Genomic DNA, 18,425 nt, shown 5'->3' with positions numbered 1-18,425 from the left:
AATCTAAAACTTTCTTCCTGGATCAATTATTAAGAGTGGGTGTCTGTAAGGATCGAGAATCGGCGGTCAGCGACCCATTTGGCGAATCCCTGATATTTTGCCCAAAGTTAGCCTTGGGTAGACTATTTTCAAAAATCATATTCAAAAGTTCCAACGATTTTGTTTATTTGTGAAAATTGAGAAAAATTAAAAGTGCAGTCAAAATGCGGTCAGAGTGCGGTTTTTTGGTTGATCAAAAGGTGCGATGATGAACCTCCGCCGAAGTCTTAAAATGAACTCAGTTGACCTCAAAATAACAAGAATTTCAATGCAATCAATATTCTACACTACCAATGTTTTAATCTTTTCAAATATGATAGTACAATGGTTTTTCAGGCCATTTAGAAAACACCTTCGGAGACCGCTTCCGATAGCAGCAAAATGTAGCTAATATTCATCACGATAAAAATGTTCCTGGTATGTCAGTTTTTAACAATTAAGCATTGCAGAGCTAAAATATAGGTCTTAAAGATTTACCAAGTAAAGTTTCAAGGTCGAACTCGAAACGCTTCCCTTCGAAGGAATCGGAAGTCTGAGCAATATCAACGTGCAAAATGGCGCCGGATTTATAACAAACATCTAACATTATAGTTACAATCACTTGCGTTAAAATATATCAAACTAAATTTACCTTTGACAATTTTAAGTTTAAGCATTGCAGAGCTAAAATATAGGTCTTAAAGATTTACCAAGTAAAGTTTCAAGGTCTATCTCAGTACGCTTTCTAAGAGACAAGTCAGTTAACTTTGTAATATTATCAGCGCTTGTCAACAAACATTAAAAAACATTTTTCTCGTCCCGTCACTCGATCAGAAGGGCACTTTCCATATCTTCTTTCGTTTGAAATTCACAAGTCGTTTTAGATTAGGTTAAACGCAATAAACACATTTGGCCTCTCAGACCTAAACAGTTTCAAAATAAAGATCGGTTGAAAAGAATTAAACTAACCCCACATATCTCAAGACTGCCAGGAATTTTTACTGCAGTCACTTGATCTTCCTAAAGCGTCGTATCTTGTAAATGCAACCTTGTTTCGATGTCTCAAGCGCTCAGGATGCGAGCAATACAGTACTCCAAATATTTTTAATACTATCAACTCACGACTTTTCGTTGAATTGCACAGAAGTGAAAACGAGTTAAACAAAGTAATCCGAACCCAAACAAACAAACAAAGACTGCACTAATTCGGCGCTATTGTAAAATTGGCACTGACACAATGAAACGACTGAAACCGAAAACGAAATTTACATTTACCTTATCCTTTTCTCCATTTTGTGTCCACCGTTGCAAACTTTCTGTAAAAACACATCAGAGGCTTTAAAGTTCATATTCAGATCCATTTGTGGCGCTTCGAAATGCGTGCATGCTTGGCGCACAGGAAATTTACCAGAGAGTCACGCAACCGTGCGCACGAGCACACCCGTCACTATTGTGCAACAACATTTCGCAACAGGTTGAAAATACAGCGTTGGTCATATATCCTTGTTTAACTCGGTCTCATCTTTTCTTGAATGGCTCACTGTAGCTACAAAGCGCTTCTAGGTAAGGTCACCCCTTCCCAGGGCACACCTTGCGGTCAGTCCACAGATTATCCTGGTCAGCTGGAATGTATTGCGCTCAAAGACTGTACAAAAGATGTAACTGGCCATTTAAAGATCTTAAACCTCTGCGCAGATGAGGGTTTAGGATCTGAAATAAAGTTGCTGTTAGCCAGAGCAGGTAAATACCACCCTAAAATATAATATTTTGGTCTTTTTATCAGCTATATTATTATTATACGTTTTACTTTTTATCATCGTGCACTTGAGGGTGGTTGTTCTCAACAAATTCTCCTTCTAGGGGTTTTCTCTGTGGAAGAACATCACTATGCCTTGAGCATTTGTCCAAGGCACAGGGCTGATTTCGGCATCCGCTGGAGGACAGGGAAGACCATGTGTACAGTGCCCAAAGAATTAGCAGTACATAAAACTACAACTGCTAAAGGGAGCCACCGAGTGGATAGCTTGAAGTCGGCGTTTATTTTCAAAACCACGAACACATGTATTCCAGTTGGATCACGTAAGTTGCAAACTTTTCTGCGAAGATTGGTTAGATAATGGTAATTTTTCACGGTTAAGAATCACATATAAGGTGGCACACAAGGCGAGGAGTTTGCTAGCACTCTATTAAAGAAACAGTAAGAAATTTCCACGAGACAGTGACAAGAGAGGAGAGAGCGTGCAAGGAGAGGGAAAGGCGCTTTTAAGATGTATTAATTATCACGTGTCGCTTGTTTGTATTACGCAGGGGTCACTTTTGCCTTGGGGGTGCGGGTAATCCAAGCACACCTTGCAGTCCTCATTCAAAATTATTGGTCTTGCGGGCAGGAAGTTCTCTTCTTTCTATGTATGTTTTAAATGTATTGTTTATACAGTATATTGACATTAATTTCTGTTCGTCTGTTCATTTTGTGTTGCTTTTGTTTCTCCATTTAAAGCAATTTGTAAACAATGCAACGAGTATATCAGCAAACAGGCCATGCCCAACCAAACTCTAGTGTTTGCTTCAGGTGGGGTGGAGCCCGTCCCCGGGGTCTCGCACCTGCAAGAGTTACCCGAGCCCCATTTGTTGGTAAGTAGTAATAAGAAACACTAGTGTAAATGGTTCGCTTAAGTGGCTCCTTTAACGATGGTATGAAATGTTTTCCTTCCAAAAAGAAATTCATCATTAATTCTTTCATTTCCTTTTTAATCCTTTTTTACTTTAGGGGATTTCTTTTCATTTCTTTCTTTCTTTCTTAACGGGTTTGTGTGGGTGTTGGCTTATGAATAAAATAAAACAAAATAAACATTTTATCATGCTTTATAGTAATTACACAATATATTTGTTTGAACTGTTTCAGGTAGAGGGGGAAACAGGCCGTTCAAGTGCAGAAACAACTAGTAGTGAGTTATCGTCTGATGACCTTGCAACTGAACTGAAGAGGCTGGAGATATCGTCAAGAGGGCGGGATGATGAGACGTTCCTCAGTCCGGATACCGGAAGTCTTGTTTCTTCGACGAGTGACGAGGCCCCAACCACTATGCAAGAACCTCGTAAAAAGTTGAACGAATATCTGGTTTCGAAGAACATCCCGCCAATAACTCAGCCCTGGATGGAATGGGATAAAGCTGGAGAGAGCACTAAGAAGAGATACACCAAAAGGACAGTGGAGATCTTTTCTTCAGTCCTACAAGATCTTACACGTAATTATGCAGGTTCTCTTTGGCAAGCGGTCGTCTCGTCCCCTGCCATGAACAAAGCTCTTAAACTCGATGAATTATCACAAACGTCCAAGAATTATCTTCAGGCCTTAGCAGATGCATACGGTAAAGCTCAAGGGTAGGAGACAAGAAGGCAGATCTTGTCTATCATGTCAGACATTGCCAGCTTCAATGATATTTCAAGATTTATACCAGGCTTAACTAGATATCTCTATAGCTTGGCCAACCTGCATCGCTTACAGTATGGTAGCGGGGCTCCCACATCGCACCACCCTTCGCCGAGGATAAAGTTGATATGAAGCAACTTGACCATTTTTTATCGTATATAACAAGTCCGCATTTGTGCAGGATCTACCATTTGGGCAGAAAACGTTGAAACTCTCTTCTGGCCACCTGGTTGAGATACCAAACGTCATAAGGACGATGATACCCCAAAGAATAGCACGTCAGTACGCTCAGTACTGCCACGAAACTGGCTTTAAACCATTCAGTGAGCGTACTATGCTTCGTGTATTGGAGGAATGCAAGGCCTCGGTCCGAAAATCTCTCCAAGGACTTGACTACGTGGCCGCAGACGGTGCGCGTGCCTTTGAAGACTTAGAGAATTTAGTCCGCCGACTTGGAGAGCTCGGTCTCGGGAAAGAGTGGGAGTTGCAGTACGTGGAATTGCTCAAGGGTTCAAAATTATACCTTAAAAGTGATTTTAAGGTAAGGCTTAATTAAAAATAATAATACCGTATTTTTTCGAATAAGCGCCCAACCTCGAAAAAGCGCCCACCTCGATTAGGTGCCCAGCCTCGAAAAAGTGCCTACCCCCTTTTCCTCCCACGCAAACTAAAATAAGCGAAAAATATTGAATAAGTACTCAAGAGACTTCCCGAAGGCGGAGTTTTCTTCAGAGTATTTTACAGAAACCTTTTGTTACATCTTCGCCTTTGGTACTACCATTTATTGTTTTGTTACAAGATGACAAAGAAGAGGCCCTGTTCTTAGTCAACGCTTCTGTGCTTGCCATCCAGTCATGGAAATGTCATCTGCTGAGGTTGGCTCACCAGGACCAGGCTCGTTTGGACGCTATCGACGCTCTTGATCAGGAGACAGTTTTTATCGTCAACGACTGGGCGATGAAGTTTCTTCCTCATAGATACCGTGAGTCCCAAACGGACTGGTTTGGCAAGCGTGGGTTATCATGGCACATATCGGTGGTGTACAGACGGAAGGAGGAGGAACTACAGTGGCAAGCCTTTATCCACGCAGTTCAGTCCTGCAGCCAGGGGAGTTCAGCTGTGGCATCCATAATGCATCATGTCTTGGAAACACTCAAGCACGAGCACCCTGAGATAAACAAAGCCTACTTCAGACAAGACAACGCAGGCTGTTACCACTCCACTCGCACGATACTAGCTTGCAGAGAGATGGTAGCAAGCACTGGAGTAAAAGTAGTCCGCGTAGATTTTAGCGATCCCCAAGGCGGAAAGGGGCAGCAGACCGGCTGGCTGCAAGCTGTAAAAGACATATCAGGGCGTTTATTGATGAAGGCAATGATGATTGAACTGCCGATGAGCTTAAAGACGAATTATTATCGCATGGTGGATTGAAAGGTGAAAGAGTTGTTTCCCTTGATACAATCATCGAAACACCTGACAGTGGGCAAACTATTACTGGCATTACAAAACTGAACAATTTTGAGTTTAGCTCTACAGAGTCTGTTACCTGTTGGCGTGCGTATTGTGTTGGTCGCGGAAAAATCATCAATCCAGGATCTTCATTAAGTAAGTATGGGAATTAAAACTAAAAGTGAGCTACTGAAAATTAATGGATGGGTTGCCGCTAAATTTAAGTTCTGTATTAAAATGCAAAAGTGTAAGACCCTTACTTTATTGGAGAACCTTACCATACAATAATTATCTGCAAGTACATGTATCAGATACCTTTGGAGTCCCACGCAATATTCTTGGTTCTGATAAATGAAGAAATGATTGTCGCAGTTGTAGGAGCTATTTAAAGAATTACCATTTTATTCAATTTTTTGGGTGGCTTAAACGGGAAAACCATAACTTCTACGTACGTTAGCGCGGCAGCGCTCTACTAACCGAGCTATGAATACCCATGTATTGGGAACATACGTTTATTTCTGTCATGTTTGCTTTAAAAACTTCTAAATGATTTGAAAAAGAAATCAGAAAACAACTCTTTATTGGTATTAATTTATTTACCCAAGGTCCTCGATACCAAGTACTTCAGAAATCATTCTCCGAAGGAGATTTTACTTCCTTCCGATGTAAATCTGAAAAACAGGTTTGATAGACAGCTTCAACATCAGCAACTGTGGCCGAGCCATCTGGTGTCATTTTGGAAGACAGTGACCTATCCACAGGGGTTTATTCCCGTCCTCAAGACGGCTGCGTTCGTGTGTTCCAAAGAGTGTCTGCTTTAGAGAAACATCTGTCTGTAGAAAAATGTTCCCGATCCCCGGAGAAATATTCTCTCAGGGATTTAGCGAAAATGGGGTACAAGACCCATTTGGAAGAAGGTGTTGGCATATTGTCCTCTCTTAAAGCCCCAGTTGCTCACCAGGAGGATCACTTTGTACCAAATGAGGGATGGGCCCTCAGAGCAGCAAAGAAGGCGTATAGATTCAGCGAAAAGCAAAAGTCTTACTTACTGGCGAGATTCTCTATCGGTCAAACAACGGGCCGTAAGCTTGACGCCGAGGTTGTGGCGAGGGAAATGAGACGCGCCCGTGGAGCAGATGGTGTGCGACTTTTCCAGTCCTCAGAATTCCTAACCAGTTTGCAGATTGCGTCCTTCTTCTCAAGGCAAAGCGCTACACTACGGCAAAAGGACCCAGCAGATGAAGCCGATATCCGGGCATCTCAAGAGGAAGCTAACTTTAGTGCAGCGAAGGAGGTCGTTGAAACTATTCAGCTCAACCATCCTCTGGTATACGATCAGTACAACCTATGTGAGATGGCGCTCAGTGGTAACTTGAAAGTCCTCAAGCTACCGATGTTTCTGCGCTTGTGCGAGGATCTCGGCCTTGATGCACCTGTCCCGCCTGTGCGCAAGAAGGCTCCATACTTGGCACTCTTAGAGGAAATAGCCAAAAAGTGCACATGCCGAAAGTAACTCTTTTATTAATAGCTTCCTGGAAGTGTTTTAGCCACAACCAGTTTTATAAAACGGGTTGAAAACGGGGGGAAGGGGTACTCCCTCAAAAAATTGCCAAGGTTCTACTGGTACCTCCTTCTCAGGTTCTCCCTCTTAGGTTGGTGCCTTTTAAAGGATGAAATCTGTGGAGCGGTATCGCCTAGGGTTCGACCGCAGCTGTAGCAGTACCTTTTAGGTTTTTTTTAACTATGAAAATGAAGGGAACTGTTTTGGGGTTGAACTAAAGCCACTTACGTAATGAGAATATTGCGATCAGAGCCGCCTCCACAGGAAGTGGGACTACCCCCTCCTCCCCAAGTCTGAGAGTCAATGACAAAACCAAACAAAACCAAAAAAACAATATCAAAGAAAGCTCCCCTACCGGGATGAAGTAATGAAATTCATTTTATAACTGCGTTTAGCAAGACCTAAAACAAAGATCTTACTTTGAAAAATACACTGCGAAAAAATTTTTCCTTCTAAACGTACTCCTTCCCCACCCCCATCGTGACAACATGTCAAAACGTTTATCCCGCGGGTGGGAAGTTATTGTTGTTGTTGTTGTTGTTTTTTAATATTATTATTCCTACCGGTTCGTGAAAATAATACTTCGTTTTAGAAAAATACTAATTTGAGCAAAATTAACTCGTTTAAGTTTTAAGACCACGCTGGGTGGAAGGGAGAGGGTAACTGAGATTGCGTTACATTTACTGGACTCGAATATCAACATACGGTTTATGACAGAATGCCGTTTGTTTCGATTTCTTAACACATGTAGCCTTACGTGTTTCAGATACTAAAAACAAAAACTGTTTGAAATTGTGAAAACTAACGTCGATTCAAACTCTCCCTGTAGTGGAAAATGGCTTTCAGCAACGTATGATTAAATACCGCCAAAAGCTATAATGTGGCACTTTGCCGGTTATTATTATTGTCGCGGTAATAACTAATTATTTCCAAAATTTGAACGATCTTTCCAGCAAACTACCTTCGTTTTTTTTAAATTCATACAATTACTATTTCATTCAAGAAACCTTGGCGAACGATAAATATCTAGGAAAACGTCCTGGATGCATGGATAGTTTGACACAAAGGCGGCTGGTTTAACTGATTTATCAGGTTTGTTTACATTACCTTGCGATAACCAAAGTGGACTATCTACATCAAACTGATCTGTTCAAAGCACTGGATGTGTCTCCTATGAGCTCTTCGGGTATTTCTATAAGCGGCAAACTTAAAATTGTCAAAGGAAAATTTAGTTTGATATTTTAACGCAAGTGATTGTAACTATAATGTCAGCGCCATTTTTGCACGTTAACATTGCTCAGAGTTTCGATTCCTACAAAGGGAAGCGTTCCGAGTTCGACCTTGAAACTTTACTTGGTAAATCTTTAAGACCTATATTTTAGCTCTGCAATGCTTAATTGTTAAAAACTGACATACCAGGAACATTTTTATCCTGATGAATATTAGCTACATTTTGCCGCCATCGAAAGCGGTCTCCGAAGTTGTTTTCTAAATGGCCTGAAAAACCATTGTACTATCATATTTGAAAAGATTAAAACATTGGTAGTGTAGAAGATTGATTGCTTTGAAATTCTTGTTATTTTGAGGTCAACTGATGTTATTTTAAGACTTCGGCGGAGGTTCATCATCGCACCTTTTGATCAAACAAAAAACCGCACTTTGACCGCATTTTGACCGCACTTTTAATTTTTGCCAAATTTCCCAAGTAAACAAAATCGTTGGAACTTTTGAATATGATTTTTGAAAATAGTCTACCCAAGGCTAACTTTGGGCAAAATATCAGGGATTCGCCAAATGGGTCGCTGACCGCCGATTCTCGACCCTTACAGACAGCCACTCTTAATTCATCTAGCTACCTGAAATTTACGGAAAATATGCCAGGGTTTCTTTTTAAACAAACTGATTTAGGGCTAGTTATGCCGCACAAGCATTGCGTAAGATTATTTAGATTAATGATAGGCAGATGATGGGGCCCCCGGTGGTTTCTTGGGGTCTCCTCGCCACAATTCTTGTAATATCCAATTATATATATATATATATATATATATATATATATATATATGAACTTAGAAAGTTTTCTTTGAAAAATGTCCATGAGGGCACATTGTATACATATTGTATATTACGCTCACTGTTCATACAGTTTGAGCACCCTTGTGACTCCACAATGCAATCCAACAATGTGTAACCGTACATCCAACTTCAGGAGTTGCCATAAAGCCATTATGGTGACAACCGGGAGGGCACATTGTATACATATTCCATATTTAACAATTATTCCATGAGCGCGCGTTGGATATGAGATGGTAAATAGCCAACGAGGCGCGTAGCGCCGAGTTGGCTATAACCACTCTCATATCCAACAAGCGCGAATGGAATAATTGTTTTATTAAATTCCTTAAACTCCATTTAGTTCCATTTTTAGTTTAGCAACACTAAGCGCAATCATTTACCATATAAGGTCAAACTAAGGTATATGAGCTGATAACCGAGATTGAGTGAACCAATCAGATCACGAGAATTGCATTATCCGAGGTTGAGAATTTAATAAATATATATATATACAATTCATCAAAGATGTGAAAAATCCCTAAAGGTATTACTTTACTGAAGAGTATAACTAAAGAGAAAAGCAAACAAAATAGTAAAAGAACCAATATAAAAACACGAGCTCAAGCTAAACCTGAATCCACTAACAATGCACAACAATCATAACAAATTCCCAGATTGGGGCCTTTGAGCCAAACTGTTCAATTTACGGTCAAACAACAAATTCCCCAACATAAGCCCTTGAACGATTGAAATATTTGAAAAATTAAATTCTTTATCAAAAAGCGTGCATCTATGAATCATGTAGAATTGAGGTGTATTCTGTTTTTAGAATGAAATTCTTGCCTTTTGTTAAGGCCGTGAGGTGCCAAGGTGAAGAGTTGGGCACTCCAATAGGCTTCCTTTGTGAAAATATCATCCTGCCTGTTTGTGTCGTTAATTTGGTCTATACATTGAAAAGAGAAATCCTGCAGTGAATGTGAAGTGGACTGCCACTTCACAAGATTTCTTATTTGTAATCATAGATGACTTGTGATTTCTAAATCTCACTTTAAATTCGGTGGTAGTCGAGCCGACATACTAAAGCTGACATCTTTTGCACTAAACTAAATAGATGACATTTTTGGAACTACATGTCAAATTGGGTCTAACGATATAAGATTTACCTGTTCTAAAACTACAAAAATTTCTCGATTCGACAAAATAATTTTTACAAAGATCGCATGTACCTTTGTCGCACTTATAGCAACCTGCCTCAAGGGGATTGGTGGTATGAATATTTCCTGTTTGGTATTTAGAAGGTGCTAAAATTGCTTTCAGATTTTTAGATCTGCGATAAGCTGGAATGATTGAATTTTTGGGAAACAGCTCTTTTAATTTCGTATTAGATTCCAAAAGATGCCGATGTTTCCTGATGATGTAATTTATGTTTGGCAGATTGGGATTGTAAACTGTCACAAATGGGAAAAGCCTCTTGGAGGTCCTTGCTTTCTGTTTGAGTAAATCCTTTCTAGGGATAATTGAAACTTTAGAAAATTGATCATTAACTAGATTTGCCGGGTAACCTTGGTTTACCAAATAGTTCTTCTATTCTACGCATTTTGTAGTGAAAAATTCATCTTCTGAACAGTTTCTCCTCAGTCTCAGAGCAACTCCAAAGGGAATTGTTTTAAATACATGTTTAGGGTGGGAACTGGAGGGGGGGAGATATAAATGGCTATCCGTAGGTTTAGAGTACACATCAGTTTTTATAAAACCATCAACTAAGTACAGAGTAACGTCTAAGACGTTGAGGCGATTCTCTGAAAAAACTAATTCAAATTTGATGGTAGGATACAGAGAATTGATGTATTGGGTAAATTCTTCTAGGGCAGGGAGGCCTTGCTGCCAGAGATCAAAAATGTCATCTCGGTATCTCCACCATAGTGCAGGTTTTATGGGACCGCAAAATTTTGCTTTGCGATCGAGTTCCCCCATTGCAAGATCTGCGTAGCTGCATGCATTCTTAGGCCCCATGGCAGTACCATGGATCTGCAGGAAAAAGTTATCTTTAAAGACTGAATGGTTACATTCCAAACAAATCTTAACCGCTTCCAAAATACAATTCGTGGATGGCATTTTACGTTCTCTGGGATTAAGGGCATTTTTAACTGCAGTGAGGCCCAAATTATTGTCAATATTAGGGAACATAGATACTACGTCCCAAGAGACTGACAAAGTACCTCCAGAAAAGGGGCCGTCATTATTAATTTGTTCAATTCTATTAAGTAGATCAGTGGTGTCCTTAATGAAAGATGGTAATTTGCGAGCGAGTGGTTGTAAATAAAATTCAGTGAAAGCTGACAAATTCTCAATTGGTGTACTACAACAGTAAGTAATAAGTGGTAATGGGTTACCCTCTTCATGGGTTTTAACATGACCGAATGCTACTCCCGGCTTAGCCTTTTTGTTGATCACCCAATCTGCTATTTTGGGAGAAATCTCGCCCTTTTGTAACCACTTAGAACACCACTTTTCCACTAAATAAACATGTTTTGTTATGTCCGTCCTATTGTACTTTTTAAGTGCTTATGTAATACCTTTAGGAATTCGGTATACCTAACAGACAAGCAACAAACACTGTAAACATATAAAAAAGAATTTTTTAATCATTATTCACTGTAAATGATGAAGGTCATACGACCGAAACGTTTTACACTACATTAAATCTTTTTACTTTTTTAAGTCATCAGAAGTTGTCCGTCCACTGGCCTCTTTTAACTCTTATACAATTTTTACATGCCGTGGCTTGGACTGCGTATCTCTCCGGAATCCTTCTGGTGGCCTGGCACCTTCGTTGGCTCAGGAAGCCCATTTAAACTGCTATATAAGCTGCTGAAATTTCAAGGGACCAAGGACGGACAACCCCTGGATGACATTTTCATTGGAAGAAAAACATTTTATGCCCTGAGCGGGATATGAACCCAGGTCCCCCTGATTACGGTTGGGTGTGATCAACACTACCCTATCCGAGCAACCATGCTGGCTACATGGCCAATCTAGATAGCGGATGGGAATTACGTGGTCATCCCGAGCCCATGTTTTCCCCCAACTACTGTGACGTTGGATCAACCAGAACGATGATTCACAGGCGGACGAGAGAGAAGAAGACAATTAGTATGCAAGTTACGAGGGTCTTTCGAGCCAACAACGCATCTCTGCCCCCCAGGAGGATCACAAATGGATTCACAGTCCAAGCCTCGGCAAAATGTAGTTAATTAATGAAGTTTCAAGGGACCAAGGACGGACAACCCCTGGATGACATTTTCGTCGGGAGAAAAACTTTTTATGCCCTGAGCGGGACTTGAACCCACGTCCCCCTGATTACCGGTTGGGTGTGATCACCACTACACTATCAGAGCAACCATGCTGGCTGCATGGCCAATCTAGATAGCGAATCGACGGACAACCCCCAGGGGTTGTCCGTCCTTGGTCCCTTGAAATTTCATTAACTAACTACATTTCGCCGAGCCTTGGACTGTGAATCCATTTGTGATCCTCCTGGGGGACACAGATGCGTTGTTGGCTCGAGAGACCCTCGTAACTTGCATATAATATATATGTATATATATTAATGACTTTACCCTTATTATTGATTGTCTTTGTAATATTATTGTGTTGCAAATAAACATTCACTCATTCATTTATTCAATTGCATAAAATTAATTTTAATGAACTTTAAAGACGTCTTGGATTTCTCTAAAATTCTTGGCGTGAGTAATTTCTTAATTTTTTAGTCACTTTCAACGGAAAAAGTGTTTTATTTCAACAGGGAAATAAGGCATAGTGATAAAACGAGATCATACCGGATGCACTTTTAGTGGTTTCTTGGTCGATAAATGAACTAGAAAAGTAACGGACCGGACATCAGAAAAATAATATGTACACAGTGATAAGCTAAGCAAACTACTTGTCTAATTGAATGTTAATTATAACAAGGTTTGGCTTAAATAAAGGTTTGGTATAAAGAACTTTGGCTTTCCGGCACTATTAGAGGTTAAGAATTTGCCCCTTTTTTATATGTTTTTGCGGTTCCTGTTACGGTTGACAGAAACCAATGTAGTATTCATTAATCTCCATTAATTCATTAATTGTAATTGAAATTAAGCAATATCTTGCATTGTTGAAAACTCTTCCGGTTGCCGTAAAGAGAACCACATCAAAATTTTCGGTATCAGACAACAAGATAGAAATCCGAAAAGCTTAGTTCTTAAGAACGATAATTCGTTGCTGGTAGAAAAAACTTTTTATACGATATATACGAAATAGGCAAATATTCCTCGTCATTCCTTTAATACTTTTAACTAAGAAAACTCGCGGAACCCTAAAAAATACACCGACTTTCATTTTTCGTTCTCATGGACATGTCTTCGATTTGTCTTAAATTTTCGGCGTGATTCAATGCAGTAAGAAGAACTTGAAAATCTAGCCTGTTCCATGCTGTACGATCATTCAAGCAATTTCTTAATTTTTTAGTCACTTTAAACGAAAAAGGTGTTTTATTTCAACAGGGAAAGGCATAGTGATAAAACGAGATCATACCGGATAACACTTTCAGTGGTCTCTTGGTCGATAATGAACTCAAAAAGTAATGGACCAGAAATTAGAAAAATAATATGTACACAGTGATCAGCTACGCAAACTACTCGTCTAACGAATGTTAGTTATAAGAAGATTTGGCTTAAGGGTTTGGTATAAAGAACTTTGGCTTTCCGGCACTATTAGAGGTTAATAATTTGCCCCTTTTTTATATATTTTTGCGGTTCCTGTTACGGTTGAGAGAATTCAATGTAGTATTCAATAATCTCCATTGATTGAAATTAAGCAATATCTTCCATTGTTGAAAACTCTTCCGGGTTGCCGAAAGAGAACCACATCAAATTTTTCGGTATCAGACAGCAAGATAGAAATCCTAAAAGCTTAGTTCTTAAGAACGATAATTCGTTGCTGGTAGAAAAAACGTCTTGTACGATATAACACGAAATAGGAAAATATTCCTCGTCATTCCTTTAATACTTTTAACTAAGAAAACTCGCAGAACCCTAAAAAAATACATCGACTTTCATTAGAAATGCCAGTTTATTATCTTTTTTTTTCGAGCGAAGTTGATGATGTGCAAATTGTTTTGGACGCCAGAAAAGCTGTTTTTGTGTTCCAAATGTGAAAATGAAAGAAAAAAGAGTAGTTGATGTTGTGCAAGTTAACGTTTTCCCCTTTATTAAACCGCAATTTGTGATGGCGTAACTATTGCCGATAAATCCGTGGGGGGTTGATAGCTGCTTTAAACTAGGTAGAGTGCATATTTAACCTGTGTAAAATGAGCGTCACCAATTTAAACTGGGTTGAAAACGGATTCAAACTGAGGCTGGATTTGACCGACAATATACCACTTTTTAAGAAATCGAACTGACTGAAGTTTAGTAGGCCAAGACAGGTTTGAAAAATCTCGATATATGGTGCATTTTTATAATTTTATTTCAGCATAAAATCCCAATGTGGGATTTCCATTACGGTTTTATCGCAATGTATCCCACTTATTCTGGAACGAAACAAGGGATGTTGTCAGATATATTATATTAATAAAATGAGTGTTCTGAAAACTCAAGTTGTTTTAGGAGTCACACTGTCTGGTTATTCTTAACGCTCGTGATCAGATTGCGAAACAACTGAACTTTACGGGCACATTGGAGTCAAATTGCGCCTATGCATTCCATTTACTCTTTGTATCTCACCACATACGTACTGCGCATGATCAATACCAAGTAGACTTGAAATTAGGTTTGCGCACTCCTCTTGCTCGCCCGCAATTACAATTCTTGTCAATTTTCCCCACAAGTCATGATAGAGAAGTTCTAATTAATTGGATTTACAGTGTGCGAGAATGGTCGAAGTATAAATTCCCTTAGTTCTTGTTGGCGCCAGCAGTAAATCAGTGGATTAAGAAGCGAGTTAAGCGTGACTGAGGTATAAACTCCTCCTCGCACAAGATAGACTCTGTTGTCGTAATTTACCATTACAATGTACAAAATAACGGGTAACAAACATATTCCAAGAGCAGCGACTACGAACACAGTCGTCTTCAGCGCTTTCCTATCCTTTAAGAACCTTTTTACATCTTCTTGCGAAAGGCATTGATCTTTAATCAACTTTTGATGCCGACGGGTCTCAGAGTACAGGACAACATAGGAAGACGAAACGAAAATTACGCACACAATTGGGATATGAGAAGCCAATATACCATAGAGACTGCCAGCTTTTTTACCTAATAAAAACATGCTAGTGCGGCATAAACCACTATATATCCAACAAAACAAGATTGCTAACTTCATGTTTCTTTTTGTCACAACGCTGGGGTAGTGGTAAGGAAATTTTATCGCAATCAGTCTCTCACAAACAACTGCCATCAGATGCAGACACGAGGAAAGAGAAAACCAGGGAAAGAGAAACCATTGTAAAACGAGGAAGCCGGTAAAACGTTCCTCGTCACCAACTAACTGAGATATGTTCCAAATAATGAAAGTTGGCTGAACGTCTAGACCTGTCAAAACGTCAGTGGTTGCCAGACATGCTAACATAATGTTCGCGTTACTCTGAAGACTGCGTCTTCTTCTTATAGCAAGTATCACCAACACATTAAGTCCAATTGTCAATGGACAGGCGATGCTGTTCATGATTATGTTAACGATTAAGAAAACTCTGAGGCCGTGTTGTGTTGCGTCCGAGTGCGTAATAGAATCCATTTCTTTAGTAAAGTTTGTTAAATTCGAGGCAGTCAAGTCCGCCATTTTATGAGACAATATTCATTACTCAATAACTCACTTTGTAAGTAGCGTTGCTTTTCAGTTAATATCAGTAGAAGGGAAACCTGGCGAAAGCGTGAGATTGTTTTGCTGAGGACGGGACTAATACGAGTCCGGAATTTCCAACACCACGTAGACACACAAACACCGATTTCAAGAAGATTACGAGCAGCAAATGCCTTGAACGATAGAAGTGCACGGGGTTGAAGCTATAAAATGAACGAAACAAAATAACGTAAAAGCGGTGAAATAGACAAAGCGAAAAATGTTAATCAAGGTTAAGAGGCGATTGCAAATGACTACTTACATTGTAATTAATCATGCGAAAGGCTTATCGCCATTACGCATACTAATGAAACGAAAACAAGTAGAAATTTAAGCAACTAATGAATAGGCGAAAGGTAACAAAGACAACAAGAACTGAGAAAAAAACGTTAATGAAGTTTGAACGATGATTACGATAGATGGAACGCTTGGATTCTTAATAGATAAGATATAAAAAAGCTATTCGGAAATGAAATAAGTTTTTTTTTTTTTTTTTTTTTTAACAATTCCCTCAGAGGAAAACAGCATTTGATTTCCGCGGACAACTTCAAATATTTCAAACATTTCCGTCTTTGAATTATCATCATCGTCATTATAATTTGCAAACCTTGATGTTAAAATAAATTTCTCATAGTATAGCATGTTGTTAGACCAGAAGACATCTAGGCTCCATTTTTTCCAAATGAATGAAGGGGTAGTTTCTAAAGAAACTGTGGTGCTGCGTCGGTGGGGAAGTAGTATACAAAAATTTGATTTTATCAACGGAGTTGATAATGTAAATTGGCCACCGTACAGAGATTCTAAAAGCTGACGTTTCGAGCGTTAGCCCTTCGTCAGAGCGAATCGAGGGATTATGGGTTACGTGTAGTTTTTATAGTAGAGTAGAAGCTACGCTATTGGTGGTAACATGGCAACGTGAGAAATAGGAACAATATATTAGTTAAATGAAAAGCGTTCGTTAATACCGTGAGGATTAAGGGTGTCGATATGAAAGTTGAATTTTTGTTCCAGATTCTTGCGGCTTTCCGTCGTACCTAGATGTAGGGAAAGGCCGCAGATAGCCATGTGTTTTTGGGAGTGGTTAGGCAGATTAAAATGCCGAGCGCCTGGCTTAGATGAATCCTCTTCATTCTTCTCAACATCGCGAAGGTGTTCACGGAATCGGTCACCTAGTCGTCTACCTGTCTCACCAATGTATAATTTATTGCGTAACGTACACGTTATGCAATAAATGACATTTGCGGAGGTACATGTGAAACGATCGGTGATCTTAACAGATCGCTTAGGTCCCGATATCTTGCTAGTGTTAACAATGAAAAGACAAGTTTCGCATCGTGAGCGCGCGCATTTGAAAGTGCCGGGTTTCTCGTTAGTCTTGAGCGCCCTTCTAACTAAAAAGTTGCCTACGTTTTTGTCCCGTCTGAATGAAATAAGTGGAGGTTGCGAAAAGATTCTACCAGTCTCGGGATCATTTTGGAGTAATTTAAAATTACTAAGAATGATGCTTTTGACTGCGTGATTATGAGGATGGAAAGTGAGGGTGAATGGAATTCTGTCATTCTTATCTTTTTGTGACGTTTGTAGTGATGACTGTGGATCAAATTGTTGGGCGCGATGATGGCCCGCTTTGACCACAGAGACAGGATGGCCACGTTTTTCGAAGAACTGGCACATCTCCTCTGATTTGCTGGAAAAATCGGAGTCATCACTACATAGACGTCGAAGTCTAAGAAATTGAGAATAAGGAATGGAGTTCTTGACATGTGATGGATGTGACGATGAATACAACAAATAACTGTGTGAATCTGTAGGTTTGTAGTGCACACTAGTACATAGCACGTTGCCTCTAATAGAAACTTTGAAATCTAGGAAAGCCAATGAAGTTTCCGAAATTTCCCAGGTATATTTAAGAGCCGGATGAAAAGAGTTGACGGAGGTTATAAATTGATCGAGTTCTTCTCTGCTGGATGAAATAGCGCCAATGCAGTCGTCGATGTAGCGGCCGTAGAGTTCAGGTTTGGGGCCGTTGTACTGATTAAAAAATTGGTGTTCAACATATCCTACAAAAAGATTGGCATAGCTAGGTCCTATTCTTGTGTCCATCGCTACACCATTAACTTGTTTGTAAGAGTTGCCGGCGAATGAAAAACAGTTAAGCGTTAAAACTAGTTCGGCAAGGCGGAGGAGCGTTTCCGAGCTAGGTTCTTTGACAGTGCGTTGATCGAAAAAGTGTTTAAGTGCTTGAAGACCTTCGCTACTAGGAATGACTGTGTAAAGAGATGTAATGTCCATGGTGAAAATAAGTTTGTCTTGGCCGGAGAAATTGAAATCGCGGAAAATTTGTAGTGCGTGTGTACTGTCTTTAATGTATGATGGCAAAGATTTGACGATAGGCGTCATAATCCTGTCTAAGTAGCTAGAAATGAGTTCGGTGGGGCAACTACAGGCAGAAACGATAGGTCGACCTGGGTTGTTGGGTTTGTGAATTTTAGGCAAGAAGTAAATGCACGAAGTTCTAGGGGTGTTGATGATGAGATTAGTGGCAGTGTCCGGTAATTCTTGATTAACTATAAGATTTTGAATGGTGTCTTTGACAAGTTTTTGATTTTTGGAAGTGAGATCTTTAGGGATTTTGGCATAAAACAAGGTATCCGAAAGTTGTCGCAAAGATTTTTTTTAGTAAAGGTCGGACCGCAAAACAACTACCGCGCCGCCTTTGTCGGCCGATTTGACAACTATGTCGTTGCGTTTACTAAGATTTTTAAGCGCCGCCCACTCTTCCGAGGAAAGGTTGGAAAATTTAGTGTTGCGATTGAATTTAAGTTTGTGAATGTCGTGACGGCATTTTTTGGTGAAAAAATCTAAAGAGGCAAATTGTCCCTCTGGCGGCGCCCCTTTGGATTTGCGATCTAGATGTGTTTCAAAATTATCTTTATTAGAAGTGTCTTAATTATTCTCTTTGTCGTGAAAAAAGGCTTTTAACTGGACCCGGCGAAGGAATTTTTCAACATCTTGCTTAATAGAAAATTCGTTG

The 18,425-nt window shown here is 39.7% G+C and overlaps 2 protein-coding genes, 1 long non-coding RNA gene and 1 pseudogene across 3 annotated transcripts; 3 read left to right on the top strand and 1 right to left on the bottom strand.

Moving 5' to 3' along the window:
- The first annotated feature begins 1,904 nt into the window (after positions 1-1,904).
- LOC138052384 (uncharacterized) lies at positions 1,905-3,090 on the top strand. The gene is made up of 3 exons (XR_011133060.1): positions 1,905-2,097; positions 2,516-2,649; positions 2,921-3,090. It is a non-coding gene; the product is annotated as an uncharacterized lncRNA (long non-coding RNA).
- Positions 3,091-3,100: 10 nt separating this feature from the next.
- Positions 3,101-5,070, top strand: LOC138060254 (uncharacterized; annotated as a pseudogene).
- A 64-nt stretch (positions 5,071-5,134) lies between these two features.
- On the top strand, positions 5,135-6,410 carry LOC138060243 (uncharacterized). The gene is made up of 3 exons (XM_068905983.1): positions 5,135-5,144; positions 5,605-5,870; positions 5,937-6,410. Exons 1-3 carry the CDS (start codon positions 5,135-5,137, stop codon positions 6,408-6,410), a joined length of 750 nt encoding a protein of 249 aa, XP_068762084.1.
- Positions 6,411-14,022: 7,612 nt separating this feature from the next.
- Positions 14,023-16,057, bottom strand: LOC138052377 (beta-2 adrenergic receptor-like). The gene is made up of 2 exons (XM_068898859.1): positions 15,999-16,057; positions 14,023-15,555 (listed from the first exon to the last, which is right to left on the bottom strand). The coding sequence occupies exon 2, from the start codon at positions 15,329-15,331 to the stop codon at positions 14,399-14,401; it is 933 nt and encodes a 310-aa protein (XP_068754960.1). The 5' UTR covers positions 15,332-15,555; positions 15,999-16,057; the 3' UTR covers positions 14,023-14,398.
- Between the last annotated feature and the right edge of the window lie 2,368 nt (positions 16,058-18,425).

The sequence above is a fragment of the Montipora capricornis genome, chromosome 1, assembly GCF_036669925.1.
Source record: "Montipora capricornis isolate CH-2021 chromosome 1, ASM3666992v2, whole genome shotgun sequence".
Classification (NCBI taxonomy): Eukaryota; Metazoa; Cnidaria; class Anthozoa; order Scleractinia; family Acroporidae; genus Montipora; species Montipora capricornis.
The sequence above is the reverse complement of the archived record's forward strand: the minus strand, read 5'-3'. Positions and strand labels throughout refer to the sequence as shown.